A 20,113-nucleotide genomic window follows, 5' to 3' on the forward strand; every position below is an offset into this window, starting at 1 on the left:
ATTTTTAATTTTTTACTATCGTAATGTGACTTGTGTAATAGAAAAGAATGAATTTCTCACTATACATCATGATCATCAAAAATGTTCAGAAGGAGAGGGACTGGTTTTAAGGAAAGCACACAGCAGTATTTCTGTGTGTCTGATGGGGTCCTGTGTACTTTGATTAGCAGGGAGGTTAATGTTGCTTTCCACTCTGTGGTGCTTTAGGCTGCTTTAATGTCACGGTTGGCTGCGCTCCTTTCTTTCATTGTCCAGGGTCTCAGTGTAATTCTTTGCTCACTCATCACCCTCCTGGTTCTGCCCTGCCCCCGTGTCTCCACAGATCATTTTGTGTTTCTCTCCGGTTGGTCACACGCTGAGAAGTAGAGCTCGGAAGTTCCCAGCCCTGGTTAACTGCACGGCTGTTGACTGGTTCCATGCTTGGCCCCAGGAGGCTCTGGTCACAGTCAGCAGGAGGTTCATTGAGGAAACCAAGGGAACTGAGGTATGCTGTGTCAGCCTCCAATCTCTCTCAAAACGCTCATGTACTCGCATACTCTGACCCAAATCCTCAGTAAATAATTTCCAAAATTCTAGCAGAAAGTTGTCCTTGTTTGTTTAAGATGATAGTATCATCCTTGTGAGGTTACATTCTATGGAATATAGTGACTGATCTTTTGTATCCAGTTGAGATGTGTACACACATACACACAGCACGTGATCAAGTTTTTACTCATCCACGGACTCACCAAAAGTCCAGGATCATCACTTACTTGAATCGTAACGGGGCTTACTGGATATAAATCCTTTAAATCCACAACTAGAAACCTAAACAAAAAAGTAGCCACCCATAGCTATGCAATGCTTGATCTTAACAAAGTAAGCCGATTTTGTGATTTTTCTCATTTGTGGTATTGCTAGGTGAAAATCAGCCCCTGTGGATTTAGTAATCATTAAGTCATATAATGTATCTGCTTCTTTGTTTTATGGGTTTATGTTTTATAGATCATGTATATCATTTGCTCATCATGAAATTTCCACCTCCTATTGTATTTTCAAATGGTCACATGAAACAAAACTTCACTCAGATTCAAAGAGAAAAAGAAATGGGGTTATGAGGGAATATTAGACCTCCTAGAAATTAAGCTGTGTGTGAAGCGAGCATCTTTCTGATGAGGTAGTTTGGAAGGATGGTAATTGTGAACATTTCCTAGGGAGTTTTGTCTTCCATTTCCATGGAAGGTTGAGGAGAGAGGGTGCCTAGAATAAGTCAGACAGGAAAAGGCCTTCTCAGAGCCACAAGCAAGATTGGGGATATGTAAGGAGTGAAGTCTGCTACCGGTTGAAACAGTGAGCAGGCAGCCTGCTGTGGCCTCCCTTACTCCCCAAGGTATAAGTGCTGCTCTTCCAAAGCCCTCCTTTCACATTTTGTTCATAGTACATCTTCTGGTGCCCAGATGGTTAGAAATCTGGGCATTTTTACCAGTTTAATGAATTGTTTGTAATACAGCCACCTTCACTGCATATTTATATTTATATGCATAATATATAAAACTTTATCTTCTATGGTTTATTTTTTCCTAAAGTTTATTAATGATTCAGTGGCAGATTGCCAGAGAAGAACTGTCAAGCAACATATTAAAGACATATCTGACAGAGTTTAAGATATCCAAATACCTTCCCTCAATTTCTTGTCTTCACACACACACTTAAAACAGCTCTATAAATAAAAGAGAAACCTGAGCTCTTCTATTTTCACTGTTTTTTTCCATAGCCAGAAATTTCTTTCTCTTGCCTGTCTCTGTTCTCACTCCTAACATTGAACGAGCTTACCCAGACCTTTAAAACAACAGCAACAGGATTTGGGGGGTGGGTAAAGAGAGAGTAATATTACTGTGTGGTTCTGTTGTTTTAAGTGATAGTCACTGTTTTCCACTGGTCAGGAAGCACCGCAAAGCCCCTCTTACATTGAGGGAAATATATGTCAATTTGTTCTCATGAACAGAGTAGCAGTGTGCCATCCCTGGACCGACTGACTTCTATCTGAAATGCTATTCTCCCCATGACGTGTCTTCCTGAAGAATCAAAGGAACCCCGCCTAATGGAGACTAACACTTGCCTTAAATCTACCAGAAATCTTTTATACTTTAAAATCCAGAAGACCATAATTAAATATGATCACAAATAATGGTCACAGCTACTAACACAAATGTCTTCAGCTAATGCTAGGTCCACCGCATTCCTGGAATTACATAGGTCACTATTTTGTCTTCTGATAATTACAAGAGGGTTCAGAACACTAAATTATTAGAGGGAGAGAGCCAACATGTATCCTATAGTAGGCAAAAATTTGTTTTATCCAGTTCGTTTGATCAGGCTGGCTTGGTAAGGAAGAGTTAAGGACCAGTGTGCTTGGCTTCTTAATGCTCATTTCCCAAATAGGAGGAAACGAGGTTTAACTGAGTGTCTGGGCAGTGCGTTAAGCCTCTTGGCTTTGCTGCTCTGATGCAGGTTTTCTCCTGCCCGTGAGGGAGACAGCTCTTCCTGAAGGAGCTTGAATACGCCAGTGACCATTGACATCTGCTGGATGTGGTGGGACTTGCATCACTTTAAGTCCAGAGGGCTCCTGGCAGGTGCTGAGCTCTGTTTGGTGGTATCACGATGCCTCCTATAGGATGCTGAGTGCCAAATAAGAATTTTAAAAGCACTTTCCCATTTCTGTGGCGCTGAATTATGCCTGGAAACAAATTAGCCAGACGATTTCATTCCAGTGCTGCGTGCCTATTTAACTTTCCCACCTTCCTAATTTGTTGCTCAGGAGCAGTAATTATAATTCAGAGTGCAACGTGTCCATGTTCTAAAAATGTGTGGGGCCTTTTCAGTAGAGGTCAAAAACAGCTTTTACATTTTTTAAATGAATACTAATTTGATCAATTTCTTAGTTTTAATTTTGATCATTAAGACTGAGAGTTATCAGCATAATTTAGGCACTTCTTAATTATTGACCTCATTTGCGGAGTGTAAGGTACTTACACAAGGTGACCCTCCCCTCCTTTAGCCACAGAGAAAGGAGTCATTAAAGGCAAGTGGTTTTGTGTGCACTGACATATAATTTTCAGTCAGTACACACTCAGAACCCAGGGGTGTGGGCTGATTGCTTCTAAGTAAATGTTTGTGCTACTTTTCTGTTACCTGGCATTGAACTAAAGTGACAGCTGACAGAATGACCAAATAGCTGACACTTGAGTATCACCAGCTATTTACCTGATGACTTTGTGTCAATACACACGCCTCACAGGACCCTTGGAAGTGCGGACGGGGAGACACGGTGTATGGAGGGAGGGGAGACCCTCTGGCTGTGCCTGGGAATCAGTTTGAAAATGATAATTGGGGGAGCAGGGATTATTGAGAAGTCTATGGGTCCCAGTTCGGAATATTCAGGGGAAAGGGCAAGAGAAACAGGTGTTAAAAGATAAGTGATGCTTTTGGTTTTTCAAGTCAAAATGAATAATTGACATACTTGAAAGCAAGGCTTGATGAAAAGAGGTTATTGAATGGAAATGAGAAGATGAGCTCTCTGAGGAGTGAAGTTTGCTCTGAAAGGAGTAGAAAAGAGGATCTCAGCAAGATGGAGATCATCCTTTTCAGGCATGTCCTCCAACTGGCAAGTGAAAATGCTCTGTCCTTTTGCTGAGATACTGCAAAATAGTTACACAAGCTGAGTATCATCAGCATTGTCAAGAAAATGACTTTATTCCACATTCTGTCATCTCTTCCATGTAGAACTTGTTGAAGACTTGCCAACATCAGAATGGCATATTTTCCTGCCATCTCCCAAACGGATCATGGGAAAACATCCACTCACGGAGGAAAATACTACGTTCTTGTTGTTGTTCAGTGGCTCAGTTGTGTCCGACTCTTTGCGATGGACTGCAGCACGCCAGGCTTAACTGTCCATCACTGTTTCCCGGAGCTTGCTCAGACTCACGTCCATTGAGTTGGTGATGCCATCCAACCTGTTTCCCCCTTCTCCTGCCTTCAGTCTTTCCCAGCATCAGGGTCTTTTCCAACAAGTCGGCTCTTTGCATCAGGTGGCCAAAGTATTGGAGCTTCAGCATCAGTCCTTCCAATGAATATTCAGAGTTGATTTCCTTTAGGATGGACTAGTTTGATCTCCTTGCAGTCCAAGGGACTCTCAAGAGTCTTCTCCAACACCACAGTTCAAAAGCATCAATTCTTCAGTGATCAGCTTTCTTAATAGTCCTACTCTCACACCCATACATGATGACTGGAAGAATCATAGCTTTGACTAGGTAGACCTCTGTGGGTGGAGTAATGTCTCTGCTTTTTAATATGATGTCTAGGTTTGTCATAGCTTTTCTTCCAAGGAGAAAGGGTCTTTTAATTTAATGGTTGCAGTCACTATCCACAGTGATTTTGGAGCCCAGGAAAATAAAGTCTCTCACTGTTTCCATTGTTTCCCCATCTATTTGCCATGAAGTGATGTGACCAGATGCCATGATCTTAGCTTTTTGAATACAGAGTTTTAAGCCAGCTTTTTCACTCTCCTCTTTCACTTCCATCAAGAGGCTTTTTAGTTCCTCTTTGCTTTCTGCCAAAAGGGTGGTGTCATCTGCATATCTCAGGTTATTGATATTTCTCTCAGCAATCTTGATTCCAGCTTGTGCTTTATCCAGCCCAGTGTTTCTCATATACTCTGCAAATAAGTTAAATAAGCAGAGTGACAATATACAGCCTTGACATACTCCTTTCCTGATTTGGAACCAGACTGTTGTTCCATGTCCAGTTCTGACTGTTGCTTCCTGACCTGCAACAGATTTCTCAGGAGGCAGGTCAGGTGGTCTGGTATTCCCATTTCTTGAAGAATTTTCCACAGTTTATTGTGATCCACATAGTCAAAGATGTTAGCGTAGTCAGTGAAGCAGAAGTAGATGTTTCTCTAGAATTCTCTTACATTTTCTTGATCCAACAGATGTTGGCAATTTGATCTCTGGTTCCTCTACATTTTCTAAATCCAGCTCGTACATCTGGAAGTTCTTGGTTCACATACTGTTGAAGCAGAGCTTGGAAGATTTTGAGCATGAACTTGCTAGGATGTGAAATGAGTGTAATTGTACGGTCGTTTGAACATTCTTTGGTATTGCCTTCTTTGGGGTTGAAATGAAAACTGACCTTTTCCAGTTCTGCGGCCACTGCTGAGTTTTCCAAATTTATTGGCATGTTGAGTGAGTCAAGATGGCTGAGTGGAAAGACGTGCACTCATCTTCTGTGAAAACACTGAAATCACAACTAGCTGCTGAACAACCATCAACAGGAGAATGCTGGATCCCACCAAAAAAGATACCCCATGTCCAAGGGCAAAGGAGAAGCCCCAACAAGACGACAGGAGGGGTGAGGGGCATAATCGTTTTAAAATCAAATCTCATACCCACCAGAGATGCTTGAAGTGCAGAAATAAAACCTTGTGCACACCAAGACCCAAGGAAAGGAGCAGTGATCTCCACAAGAGACTGAGCCAGACCTGTCTTTAAATGTCTCCTATGGAGGCAAGACTCAGCACTGACCTGCTTCAGGGACAGGAGCTCTGGCTGCAGCAGTCCTGGGAGGCACAGCATGGTGGCATGAGTCTTTTGGAAGAGGTCACCATTACCCTACCATGGTTTGACCTTAGGCCAAACTACAGGGAGGGAACACAGCCCCACCCATCAGCAGAAAATATGATTAAAGATTTACTGTACATTGCCTTGCCCACCAGAGCAAGACCCAGTTCTCCCTATAGCCAGTCTCTCCCATCAGGAAGCTTCCACAAATTTCTTCTACTCTCCATCAGAGGGGAGACAGAATGAAAACCACAACCACAGGACACTAACCAAACTGGTCACGTGGACCACAGCCTTGTCCAACTCAATGAAACTGTGAGCCATGCCGCGTAGGGACAACCCAGACGGACGGGCCACGGTGGAGAGTTCTGACAAAACCTGGTCCACTAGAGAAGGGGATGGCAAACCTCTTCAGTATTCTTGCCTTGAGAACCCCATGAACAGTATGAAAAAGCAAAAAGGACACTTCCAACCCCAGGTTGGAAGGTGCCCAATATGCTACTGGAGATCAGTGGAGAAATAACTCCAGAAGGAATGAAAAGGCTAAGCCAAAGTGGAAACAGTGCCCATTGTTGTATGGATGTATCTGGTGGTGAAAGTGAAGTCCGATGCTGTAAAGAACACTATTGCATAGGCACCTCGCATGTTAGGTCCATGAATCAAGGTACACTGGACGGGGTCAAACAGGAGATGGCAACAGTGAACATTGACATTTTAGGAATCAGTGAACTAAAGTGGACTGGAATGGGTGGATTTAATTCAGATGACCATTATATCTACTACTGTGGGCAAGAATCCCTTCGAAGAAATGGAATAGCCCTCACAGTCAACAAGAGAGTCTGAAATGCAGTACTTGGGTGCAATCTCAAAAATGACGGAATGATCTTGGTTTATTTCCAAGGCAAACCATTCGACATTATGGTAATTCAACTCTATGCCCAACAACTAATGCCAAAGAAGCTGAAGTTGAACAGATCTATGAAGATCTACAAGATCTAGAACTAACACCAAAAAAAAAAAAAAAAACAGACGTCCTTTTCATCATAGGGGACTGGAATGCATAAGTAAGAAGTCAAGAGATACCTGAAGTAACAGGCAAGTTTAGTCTTGGAGTACAAAATGAAGCAGGGCAAAGGCTAACAGAGTTTTGCCAAGAGAACACACTGGACATAGCAAACACTCTCTTCCAACAACACAAGAGAAGACTCTACACTTAAACGTCACCAGATGGTCAATAGCGAGATCAGATTGATTATATTCTTTCTACATGAAGATGGAAAAGTTCTATACAATCAGCGAAAACAAGACCAGGAGCTGACTGTGGCTCAGATCATGAACTCCTTATTGCCAAATTCAGACTTAAATTGAAGAAAATAGGGAAAACCACTAGGCCATTCAGGTATGAACTAAAGCAAATCCCTTAACGATTGTACAGTGTAAGTGACAAATAGATTCAAAGGATTAGATCTGACAGAGTGCCTGAAGAACTGTGGACACAGGTTCATACCATTGTACAGGAGGCAGTGATCAAGTCCATCCCCAAGAAAAAGAAATGGAAAAGGCAAAATGGTTGTCTGAGGAGGCCTTACAAATAGCTGAGAAAAAAGAGACCCAAAAGGCAAAGGAGGAAAGGAAAGAAACACCGATATGAATGCAGAGTTCCAAGAGTACCAAGGAGAGGTGAGAAAGCCTTCCTGAGTGAACATTGCAAAGAAATAGAGGAAAACAGTAGAATGGGAAAGACTAGAAGGATTAGAGGCAGGAGGAGAAGGGGATGACAGAGGATGAGATGGCTGGATGGCATCACCGACTCGATGGACTTGACTTTGGGTCAACTCCAGGAGTTGGTGATGGACAGAGAGGCCTAGCGTGCTGTGATTCATGGGGTCACAAAGAGTCGGACAAGACTGAGCGACTGAACTGGACTGAACTGAGAGATCTCTTTAAGAAAATTAGAGATACCAAGGGAACATTTCATGCAAAGATAGGCACAATAAAGGACAGAAACTGTATGGATGTAACCGAAAGATAAGATATTAAGAAGAGGTGGCAAGAATACACAGAACTACCCAAAAAAAGATCTTAATGACACGGATAATCACGATGGTGTGATCACTCACCTAGGACCAGACATCCTGGAGTGTGAAGTCAAATGGGCCTTAGGAAGGATCGGTACGAACAAAGCTAATGGACCTGATGGAATTCCAGCTGGGCTATTTGAAATCCTAAAAGATGATGCTGTTAAAGTGCTGCACTCAATATGCCAACAAAGTTACGATACTGCTGTTCAAAGATTGACTTTGTGACTGGTTTCTAGCTTCCTTTAAAAATGTTAGACCAAGCATAAAGCATAGTAAATACTATTTTGCTAGTGATAGGTACATTAGCAGCATTTCTGTTCACAATTTATAGCATAGTTCTTCCTTTGAAATAAAGTGAGGATTATTCAGTATGAATTTCAAAAGTAGAAGGATAACCCTATGCAAGAGAAATTCTGTGAATTTGTGGAAAAGATGAAAGATCAAGACAAAAGCAAATGTAACCAAATTCTTACTGAATCTGCCTAAATCTCATACCACCTTAAGCCTGTGTTCAAACAGATGAGAAAAGGCCCAGGTGGTAGTTAATATACTCCCCATTCAGCCCCCTTCCTCCTTTGCACATGTGCACTAATATACTGCCCATCATACATTTCTTACTTATGCATGTTAATTAAGTTTATAGTAGAATCTCAAAAAGCAATAGAATGCTGCTCTCCAGGGTTTTTGCAAACTTACGTATGAAAACTTAGGAATCCCCTCTACCTGGAAAGGAGGGTCCAGTTTTCACAGCTGCCCAGGAAGTTGGACTTGCTATTTAGTTGAAAGTTTAGCTGAATCACGCAGGAACATCAGTCCCTCCTAGCTATAGTTTTGTGACTTCCCTCTTCACTGGTCTCGCCAGAACCATCTCCTCCCTTGTCTTCTTTCCCTGAGAGATGTTTAGCTGGCTTGGCTTCCATCTTACCTCCTCACACCCTCGGACCTCAACTGCTTCTTTGTTTTAATATTCTGTCAGTGAACCATGGAAGGCTACCTCCTTCAAGGATGAAAAACTCATCTGGAAGATTACTAGCTTGTGCGGGGCTTCAGCTTGCCTTTAACCCAGGCTTGGTCTCTAAACTTAAGACAAAAATGAAAAACAAGCATGCCGACAGTAGAATGGGCCACTGCACGAATGTTTGCCTTTTCCAAAGGAGGGCTTGAAAGGAAGAGGAGCAGCAGAGCCGAAAGGAGTGAGGGATGTCCAGCTTTTGAGTTGGTGGCAGGAGGAATAGCTTGCCCAATTTGACGGAAGTGAAACCCTCACCAGGTCTCAGGACTCAAACGCCATGTCCCTGGCTGCCTCTGCAGTATTTTCCTGAAAGGCCATTAGTACCACGAGGAGATCAGCAGAGGAGCTCAAATATTTTTGTGCCACTTTGCGCATTATTCAATTTTTGTTATTCAATAAACCAACCTTACAACCACAGTTTCTAATAGATTGACCAGCTCCCAAAAGAAGTAAAAAGTACAAATAATAGGTTTGGAATTACTGAAAATCAATAATTTCACAGTTATCAAAAATAAGTTAAATATGTCCAGTTTTTATATATTATACTTCATTTTTATCAAATATAACCAAAGGCTTATCACAGATTTTGTCTAACAAATCTAAGTGAATTCTTTTTTTTTTTCCTTTTTTTTTTTAATTTAATTTTAAAATCTTTAATTCTTACATGTGTTCCCAACATAAAAATGAAGGTAATTTTAGGAAGAAAAAGATGTTTCAATAAATGTTAAATCCCAGTTTGTTAATAGAGGTCTGCATGTAGTAAAACTCATTTCTTAGATAGTTCTTTGCTGTTATGTGATATTAATATAAAATTTAATTGAATTCTTAAAAAACGCCATAAGTTTGTTTCTGAAGCTTATCTCAGTAATCTGTCTTTGGATGAAGATCAGATGCCTCATGACCTGCAACCAGGACTGGAAAAAGACACAGTTTAAGAGACTGTCTCCAACCTGGATGGAAAGACTTTTTAATCAGGCACTGTAAACTAGTTCACGCACAATGAAACTGAAGGGAAATTGTCTCTTAGACTAATTCCCACTTCCAAAGGCCCCTACACTAGATTGGTCTACAGAGAAGAGAGCTGACCTGATCTCACCTTAAAATGATGGTCTAACAGAGGAGAAACTACACTACCCCAAGATGAAAAGACAACGGCATCAGAGGTAGACAGCTTGCCCGAGACGCTGGATCTGATTCGTATGATCATTTATGTTCCCATTACTTCTTAGACCTTTGCAAATAAACCAAATGCTTTTCTATCATAGGCCTGATCCTATGCTAGTTTAAAAAAAATATATATATATATTATACTTCAGTAAAGCTGTGAAAAATTAATATATAAATATTTTCTGAGAACTATCAAGATGGATGACAGCTATATGGCATCATATGTTACAAAATTATCTCAAGTTAAACTTGAAAACTTTTCTCTTTCATCTGCCCTCGTTGGCCCCTCCTAGCTCCGTTACTTGAATGCAGTACTTCGGGAACTGAATTTTAAAGTACTGGATGTAAACAGTCGTCTTTGCTGGTCTTGGGAAGGTGTAAAATCTTACACAGCACTTACAGGGTTTGATTTCATTCTGGCTTCCAGGTATTGGTTTCCATTCCAATTTTGCAGTCATTTTCAACAGCAGTGATGTGCTGGACATTTGCTGTAAGAGTCAAGTGGCTTGGGTACTTGGTATGGCAATGATTCCCACTGCCTGGGAACCAGGACACCAAGTAGAAGAGATCTGTGTTTCTGTGTTTACAGAGAGCCAACCAAGAGAGGAGAATTTAAACTTTTTATTAATATGAGGAAAAAACAGTTTCTTCTTTGCGTTTGACTCTGCATTGGATCCAGCATTGTTTTCCAAGGCATCTTAGTGGGGAAACCCTGCATTTATAATCATTGGATACCTGGCACTTTGCTTCTTTTTATTTTTGCCTTCACCATGATTGGCTGCGAGATGACTGCAAATGAGATCAACCGGTTTTCATTAAGGGGTCGTATGTAGCAGGAGTGATGTTCTTCACTCCATCCTCTAAAAGTGAAAAATAGAGCATAGCATCACCATTGCTGTAGCTGCACCAGGAGCCCTCTCCTCCCAGCTTCCCCTGCCCCCCAAAAGAAAATTAGAGATAAATGAATGGCAGAATAAATAATTTATGCTAATGAAATTACTGCAATTAGTAGTTCTACAATGACCCTTTTAAAAGCCACAGCTGTTAATGTCAGGAAGTGCTGTCACTACTGACCTTATCATAAGAGAAAGTGACAAATTGAGAATGCAGGGAAGACCAGTCATCAAAGAGGTCTGTTCTGGAACGATTAGAGTTTTCTGAAAAACAGTGTGAATTACAACCAGCTGCTCCCTGGCTCTGCAAGTCTCCCATGCTGTGCCATTTTGTTAAGCCCGATAACAATAGTTATTTTGCCCCATTGAGACAAGTTGTCTCGGGCCTCTTCCAGCTCTACCGGAAACCACTTCTTCCATCTCGGATTTACAAATGAAACTGTTGTTAAAGAGAGCTGTTCAGGGCAGCCGAGGAGCCTCCTCATAAGGATCATGGTTGGGTAGAGGCCAGATTTTTTTTCTTTTTTTTTTCTTTGCTACAAGGAGGTTGCACTTGGCTGGGGACATATTTATCTATTTTAGAAAGATACACGCTGGCTTTGAGTTCTGTTCAAACAAGACAGGACAGGAGTGAATTTCTGCCCATATTTATATTGCCGTCAGATTCTTTAAAAAATGATCCCCTCAGGGATGTGAGTTGTATGGCATTACTTCCTTAGAAGTTTATATTCTGAATTCACTGTTTGGTGATACACGTATGTCTCAGATCAAGTGGAAACAAAGCATATTCAGAATATGTATCGTTCTGTATTTAACTTTTGCTTTAAAAACATTTTAGTAACTAGCACAGTGGATTTTTCATATGCAGAACAATCCAGTCTGTTCATATTTTAAATCCATTCAGACGTTTTCCGTGAGGTTGGAAAGTGGAGCGTTTGGACTTTGCTCTGGAGGCGTTCTTCTCCAGCAAGAATCGGCCTGTCTCTCCTCGCGCCCCTGGCTGTGATATTAATGGCACAGCTTTGAAACGTTTAACTGCACCACCAGCCACTTGTGCGCAATTTCCCCAAAGATGTCTGAGTGTTATTGACAACACTTTGGTAAATTATGTGTGACTTTCCTAAGAGTTGGTGTAGCTCATTTAATTCATATTAATTGATTTTTAGGCTTCCCTTGATTAATTGAACCTGGTTCATCTTGTACAGAATGCAATAAATAATCATTAAAATGAGGGAGATGTGACTCCACAAATTAAAAAGTTAACTACTTCAGAAGTCGTAGAGGACAAAACGGAAAGAATGTCTAGTGGGGAGTTCTCCAGGGACTCTTCAAAGGAGAGTTGCTCCTTTTTCTTTTTTTCCAAATGAGAATGGGCGTATTGTTCTCCCACAAGCAGTGTCTTTTATACCTTACCCTAGGTTTTTTTTGCAACATAAATTCTTCTAAAATGGTGTATTTTTCAGCTTAAGCTTTTGTTTTGTTTTGTTTTGTTTTCCCAGTGACTGCAGAGTTGTTGGTTTTCTTTGGCTAAAGCCTAGCTTAAAAGTGGCACCAAAAATACTTCCCTGAGTACAGTGTCTCAGTTTCTCCATTTTCTCTTTCACACACTTGATAAAAATCAAGTTGTAAAAAGCAGTGCTTGTGTTGCACCTTGGCTTTTGGGTTTGGTATGTGGAGCAGGGGTAAATCCTTTGCCCTGCTTGGCGAGAAGAGGTAACGAAACTGAATACCTTCGTGTCATCTCTCTAAACCTGTGGATATCTCTGAAAGACTTAAGTTTTCCTAGATCTACTGTAAATTGTGCTGGCTTTTAGAAAATAAATATTGTACAATTTTGCTGATTTTTCTTCCTTTTTTTAAGTTGGCATTTTTGTTTTCACTTGAGAGAATTTCATACGAATTGCAATGTGTACGTTTTCAGCCCCTGGATAAAGACTCTATTAGCCTTTTCATGGCCCACGTTCACACTAGTGTACATGAAATGAGTACCAGGTATTACCAGAATGAGAGAAGACACAACTATACGACCCCAAAGAGTTTTCTGGAACAGATATCACTGTTTAAGAACCTGTTGAAAAAGAAACAAGAAGCAGTGTCCCAGAGGAAGGAGCACTTGGTGAATGGTGTCCAGAAGCTGAGAACCACAGCCTCTCAGGTATGACCAGGGTATGTTGTTACTCAGTGATACCTGTGCTTTTAACATTGAAAAATACGTTTTCTTTTGAAGCAGCTTTTTAACCCACTTGTGTAAGATGCCTGGTCCTAAAATCTATAGATAATGATACAGAGAGCACACAGTTCCCGCTCTCCTAAGCCTGGAAAGGTATCGGCCGCTTACGCGGTCACAGCTGGTTGGCTGGCCTGGCTCCGTGCTGGGTGGTGTCGAGATGGTGAGTGGAATGGGCACAGCTGGTTTCCTCTCATCTCCCCGTGCTCTGGGCTTGTTGGCAGATTGGTCTCAGATTCTCTACCCCAAGTGAAGGCGTCATTTCTTGGCTGGTGATATGATAAGAGTTGCTGTGACTGGGATCCCTAAGTACAGCTGTTTCCTCTGACCTGTTTGATCTGCTCCTTTTAGCCACCATTTCTGTTAGATGATAGTATCCAGCTTCATCCCCAGCCACATGTCCCCGACTGCCTTGAAGGCCGCACCTCTTAACTCCTTTAGTCGTTCCGAAGAGACTTAGCACGGGGTGTTAGTTGTGTACACATATCATCTGATTTCATGGTGAAAAACCCAATATATGAAGTAGGTGTTGCTAATGTGAATTTATACATGAGGCTCAAAGAATTGAAGGCCACAGAGCCCATGAATTCGGAGTTTGAGCCCAGATCTATATAAAGCCCATGGCTCCAAGCTGCCTCTGTTCAGTTCAGTCGCTCAGTCGTGTCCAGCTCTTTGCAACCCCATGGACTGCAGCACGCCTGGCCTCCCTGTCCATCACCACCTCCCGGAGCCTCTCTGTAACTGGTTAAAAATTGGAATGTGAGAAGACAAAGACTTTTGTGATGGGCCAGCCAGGCCCTAGAGCTAGAAGGGGGGAAAAATATACTTCTCACTGGTGCTCGCCTCAAGGCAAGAAACTCCAGTGACCTTTACAGAGTATTTTCATTAGATTGTATGCCCATATGCTTTTGAAGAGATTGGGCCAGTTTTCTCCCCAAGGATGCTGGTGGACAGTCCATGCCTAGGCTGGAAATAAGGTAGAACCTGGTTGGGGGAGTGTATGTTGGCGCCTTTCACCCTGAAGGACTCTCGGGCCACGTCCTTGAAACATTCTAAGGGCCAGACACCCATTGTTCCTTTGCCCCTTTGTTTCATACCCCAAGGAATGGCTCTTTGGTGACACATTGTGATCATTTCTGAGCAGTGAGTAGATGGACCATGATTGGGAAAGAGAAACCGGAGTGAGGAGGTTCCCAGGACAGTTTCCAGGACTGAGCGATGCAGAGTGTGTGTGTGTGTGCATGCAGTCGTGTCTGACTTTAGTGACCCCATGGACAGTAGCCTGCCAGGCTCCTTTGTCCAAGGGATTCGCCAGGCAAGAATCCCTGGATCTTCCTGACCCAGGGATTGAACATACGCCTCCTGCCTTAGTAGTCAGGTTCTTTACCCCCAAGCCACCTGGGACACCCAGTGCAAATAATAGTTGCCAGAAAACTCGCAAAGAACATATCTTGATTTGTGCATCTTTCTGTCCCTTTAAAGAATGTCTTTCTTTGGTCTCCCTTTTTATGTACAATTTTATCTTACTTTTTTGCCTTCTTTCTCTTTCATTTGTCTTCCCTCTCTCCTCCTGTCTTCCCTGGTGGCTCAGGCAGTTAAGCGTCTGTCTACAATGCGGGAGACCCAGGTTCGATCCCTGGGTCAGGAAGATCCCCTGGAGAAGGAAATGGCACCCCTCTCCAGTACTCTTGCCTGGAAGATCTCATGGACGGAGGAGCCTGGTAGGCTGCAGTCCATGGCGTCACTACAAGTCAGACATGACTGAGCGACTTCCCTTTCACTTTTCTCCTCCTGTCTAATTCCACCTCACTTGAATCAAGACTCTTTTCCCTAGCAAAGACTTTGCTAGGAGTCCTGTGAAGCTAAACGTGAAGGAGGTCTGGGTCCCAGAGCATTTAATGTCCCACTGAATGTTGAGGAGCCTGTTGAGTTTGCTCCAGGAAATGTAACAGTATTGGCTAAGCTGAACTGCAGTACCAGGCAGGGCTGGCACTGCACTCAGAGAGCTTATTTCCCTAGTAACAGAGACAAAAGCATGGGTTGTGGCCTCCTGGTTCTTCTCAGTGATGGCAGCATCTCATTCATAGAGAAAAAGAAAAGGAAAGAATCTGTGGTTTCCTAACAGTCGTCTCAGTTGTGTGTTTATAATTTGGCGGTTGAGGATTGAGGAGAGGAAGAAAGAAAGGTAACAGTGATTCATGGTGACTGCCAAGTTCTTGACTGTTTGGAGCCCCTGAGAAGAAGATGCACAAGGTCTTAATGGAAGGACTATTAAAGATTCCTTCCCATCAGGTGTTTGTACGTGTCATGCTCTTAATATCAGAAACGTGGTTTGAATATTTAATAGCACCTTTGTTAGTGTTAGTCACATAGTCATATCTGACTCTTTGTGACCCCATGGACTGTAGCCTGCCAAGCTCCTCTGTCCATGGAATTCTGCAGGCAAGAATACTGGAGTGGGTTGCCATTCCCTTCTCCAGGGGATCTTCCCAACTCAGGGATTGAACCCAGGTCTCCCACAGTGCAGGCAGATTCTATACGCCTTAAAGAGTTTTTAAAATCAATTGATTATGGAGAGGAAGCATAGAGTCCTCTGTGAATAGCTGGAAAGCTGGATAGTGTAAGGTCAGGTTGTGTGCAGGGAGAGAGGTCTTCATGTGGCAGCAGCCCACAGAGCCAGATAGCCATGCCCTCTGAAGTACGTCCTTACCGCTCTTCATGCATTGCAATAAAGCCCTAAGCCCCTTGATGGCCATGTATGCCCTCTGCAGATTTAGCATAGGTCATAATGGAGAGCCCTAGTCACTTCTCTTCATCAGTAAGACCTTGCCTCTGGGGTTTGAGTGGCTTTGGACATTTCAGACCTAACAGCTTCCTTACAGACTGAAATCAGTGCTTAAAATGATTTTCCTTTAATCTCTTGGATGATGCTTTTGATTATGGCCTGCCACATGACTAGTTTCACTTGGCTGAAAAGGAGAAAGAAGCAAACATCACTGTGTGGCACGAGCCTGAGTTCATAGAGAGGCTAAAAAATCAGTCTTAGCTTGAACTCTAATAACACAGGTAGCGGTCCTAGTACCAGCCATACCTCTAAGGCAGAGTGTAAATAACCTGCGTTGAAGCAGAGGTTGTAAGGATCCTTGCATACAGCAGTGGAATGTTGCTCACATGATGAAACCCCTGAAGTGTTTTTAGCAATGGAATGAAAATAAATGGCTGTGAGTGTTCTTTTTTATGATTTTAAAAAAAAACCTAATATTTATACCCCGCAGGACCAGAAAGCAAGGTGCTTGTGTGACATGTGCTCAGGTGGGGATGGCTGGGGGTGCTTCCTTGACTGTACAGACTGAGTTGAGAAGATAAATGTTTAGTTGGTGCTGACATAAATTAATGACGTTTTCCACAAAACCATGGAAAACTTACTCTGTTGATTCCTGTGTTTTCTTTAAAAAAATAATAAATGGGGCTGCATTTTTGCACATGGAATTAAAGTCAAATCAGGATAGAAACAGATGGAAGTGAGAAATTGTTAGGCATCCCTGAATTCACTTAAAATAATAAGCTATATCTGGTATTTGCTGCTGTTGACACAGAGTCATGACTTTTCCTTTAGGTGGGAGAGCTGAAAGCCAGACTTGCCTCTCAAGAAGCCGAGTTACAACTGAGAAATCAGGATGCTGAAGCTCTGATCGCAAAGATCGGGCTTCAGACAGAGAAACTGAGCCGGGAAAAGGCCATCGCTGATGCCGAGGAGCAAAAGGTCAGGCTAATTCCACCCTTTGGAGTGCGGAGCTATATTTAGCACAAAATAAACCTTTGTAGGTGAACAATTTTGAACAACTTCCCCTCCGGGGAGCATAAAATCTAAAGAATTATGATAGTTACACATGTAACAGCATTTCACACCATGATTACCACTTGACCTTTCTTTACATTATGCATTTTCCCACCCTTTTAGCTCTTTTAATGACACAAAAGAACAATAAATACTGAGCTCATTCAAGCATATAATGGATGTGGATTTTGAACATCAGGCCTATTTGTAATACAGTAAAGGTCATGAAGTCACCGCAGAGGTTTCTAAAGGTTTTCAGTTTTTAGGCAAATTGAACAACTCAATTGTTAACAAAGCCCATTCCGTCACTCTGCAAGATGGTTTTCAAATTTTGCATTTTAATAATACAACTTGAGGTTGTTATTATATCCCAAGCTAAATTTGTCCTTTTCGAGTCCGTGGAGGCCCTGGCATTCTGTATTATGTTTTATTGTTGGAAACAATTACTTTTACGATTATATAGATTGGCTTTCTTTGTGCTTAGGTTTCCAGTAATTCTGAAATAAATATAACTTATTTTGTCATCTTCTCTTACTGAAACTTCAGCAGCAAGTAGAGGTATTTCATTTTTGTATATCTCACTTCCCAAGAGAAACAGAATGATTACTAAATGTTTAGCAAATAGCGAACAGAATAATTAGCAATTAGTGAAAAGCAATTAATAAACAGAATGATTAATAAATATCTTTAAAAAACTGAATGAATGTATATGTGTAAATTCTATTTTAAACAAAAGATTATAATCAAGGCTTTCTGCCTCTTTGCAACCCCATGGACTATATAGACCATGGAATTCTCCAGGCCAGAGTACTGGAGTGGGTAGCTTTTCCCTTCTCCAGGGTATCTACTCAACCCATGTATCGAACCCAGGTCTCCCATGTTGTAGGCTGATTCTTTACCAGCTGAGCTACCAGGGAACCCCACGAAAACTGGAGTGGGTAGCCTATTCCTTCTCCAGTAAATTTTCCTGACCCAGGAATCAAACCAGGATTTCCTGCTTTGCAGGAGGATTCTTTATCATCTGAGCTACCAGGGAAGCCCTATAATCAAGGCTTAATTAATACAAAATTAAATTATGAATACTCATAGCACCAGTGATTCTGTCGCCATTATGCTATTATTCTGCATTAATGATAGCAGAAAATATTTGACTTTTTCCAGTGATGTTACCATTCATTCATAGACAGATGAATTGTTTTCCTTTTGTTCTAATGTGCGTTCATCATATGTGCCTTTAACTTGCACACTAAAGACTTGAAAAGTGTATAGAAAATCAAAACGCTAAATATTTTTTAAAAAAACTTATTTTTGAAGTTAAAGATAAGGCATGTTTGGCATGGCCAATAAGCATATAATTCCTAATTCTGGTAATAAATATTTCCATTGAGTTTCAGATAAGTGGAGGATATCTTTAAAGGTATATTTTTATATTTAAAGTAACTAGGTATCACACATGGTGTGAAGATCATAAGCCAATTTCACCCAGGGGATATTTTTCAGACATTAACAAATATGTGATGTTCCAATAGTTACTATTTCATAACTCATGCCTCCCTCCAGAAGATTTTGCAGACGCAGGTATCAAACCCACCTCCCTATGTCTCCTGCATTGGCGGGCATGTTCTTTACCACTAGTACCACCTGGGAAGCCGAAATCCATTTTTACAGATCTTAAATTATAACAAGTACTGTGGAGGCCTTCTTACATTTTTTAAGGGCCTAGATCTGATAGACAGAGTGCCTGATGAACTATGGAATGAGGTTCGTGACATTGTACAGGAGACAGGTATCAAGATGATCCCCATGGAAAAGAAATGCAAAAAAAGCAAAATGGCTTTCTGGGGAGGCCTTACAAATAGCTGTGAAAAGAAGAGAAGCCAAAAGCAAAGGAGAAAAGGAAAGATAAAAGCATCTGAATGCAGAGTTCCAAAGAATAGCAAGAAGAGATAAGAAAGCCTCCTTCAGTGATCAGTGCAAAGAAACAGAGGAAAACAACAGAATGGGAAAGACTAGAGATCTCTTCAAGAAAATGAGAGATACCAAGGGAACATTTCATGCAAAGATGGGCTCAATAAAGGACAGAAATGGTACAGACCTAACAGAAGCAGAAGATATTAAGAAGAGGTGGCAAGAATACACGGAAGAACTGTACAGAAAAGATCTTTACGACCCAGATAATCACGATGGTGTGATCACTAATCTAGAGCCAGACATCCTGGAATGTGAAGTCAAGTGGGCCTTAGAAAGCATCACTACGAACAAAGCTAGTGGAGGTGATGGAATTCCAGTTGAGCTGTTTCAAATCCTAAAAGATGATGCTGTGAAAGTGCTGCACTCAATATGCCAGCAAATGTGAAAAACTCAGCAGTGGCCACAGGACTGGAAAAGGTCAGTTTTCATTCCAATCCCAAAGAAAGGCAATGCCAAAGAATGCTCAAACTACCGCACAATTGCACTCATCTCACACGCTAGTAAAGTAATGCTCAAAATTCTCCAAGCCAGGCTTCAGCAATACGTGAACCGTGAACTCCCTGATGTTCAAGGTAGTTTTAGAAAAGGCAGAGGAACCAGAGATCAAATTGCCAACATCCGCTGGATCATGGAAAAAGCAAGAGAGTTCCAGAAAAACATCTATTTCTGCTTTCTTGACTATGCCAAAGCCTTTGACTGTGTGGATCACAATAAACTGTGGAAAATTCTGAAAGAGATGGGAATACCAGACCACCCAACCTGCCTCTTGAGAAATCTGTATGCAGAAAGCAACAGTTAGAACTGGACATGGAACAACAGACTGGTTCCAAATAGGAAAAGGAGTATGTCAAGGCTGTATATTGTCACCCTGCTTATTTAACTTCTATGCAGAGTACATCATGAGAAACGCTGGACAGGAAGAAACACAAGCTGGAATCAAGATTGCTAGGAGAAATATCAATAACCTCAGATATGCAGATGACACCACCCTTATGGCAGAAAGTGAAGAGGAGCTAAAAAGCCTCTTGATGAAAGTGAAAGAGGAAAGCGAAAAAGTTGTCTAAAAACTCAACATTCAGAAAACGAAGATCATGGCATCTGGTCCCATCACTTCATGGCAAATAGATGGGGAAACAGTAGAAACAGTGTCAGACTTTTATTTTTTGGGTCTCCAAAATTACTGCAGATGGTGACTGCAACCATGAAATTAAAAGACGCTTACTCCTTGGAAGAAAAGTTATGACCAACCTAGATAGTATATTCAAAAGCAGAGAGATTACTTTGCCGACTAAGGTCCGTCTAGTCAAGGCTATGGTTTTTCCTG

At 41.6% G+C, this 20,113-nt stretch overlaps 1 protein-coding gene across 1 annotated transcript in view; it reads left to right on the forward strand.

Annotated features, from left to right (window-relative positions):
• Positions 1 to 20,113, forward strand: part of DNAH11 (dynein axonemal heavy chain 11) — a 357,268-nt gene that overhangs the window by 202,703 nt on the left and 134,452 nt on the right. The window contains exons 55-57 of the mRNA XM_068973106.1: positions 323 to 484; positions 12,675 to 12,908; positions 16,597 to 16,743. Coding sequence (XP_068829207.1) covers positions 323 to 484; positions 12,675 to 12,908; positions 16,597 to 16,743 — 543 coding nt within the window. The remainder of the gene's footprint in view (positions 1 to 322; positions 485 to 12,674; positions 12,909 to 16,596; positions 16,744 to 20,113) is intronic.

This window comes from Capricornis sumatraensis, chromosome 5 (assembly GCF_032405125.1).
Source record: "Capricornis sumatraensis isolate serow.1 chromosome 5, serow.2, whole genome shotgun sequence".
NCBI lineage: Eukaryota > Metazoa > Chordata > Mammalia > Artiodactyla > Bovidae > Capricornis > Capricornis sumatraensis.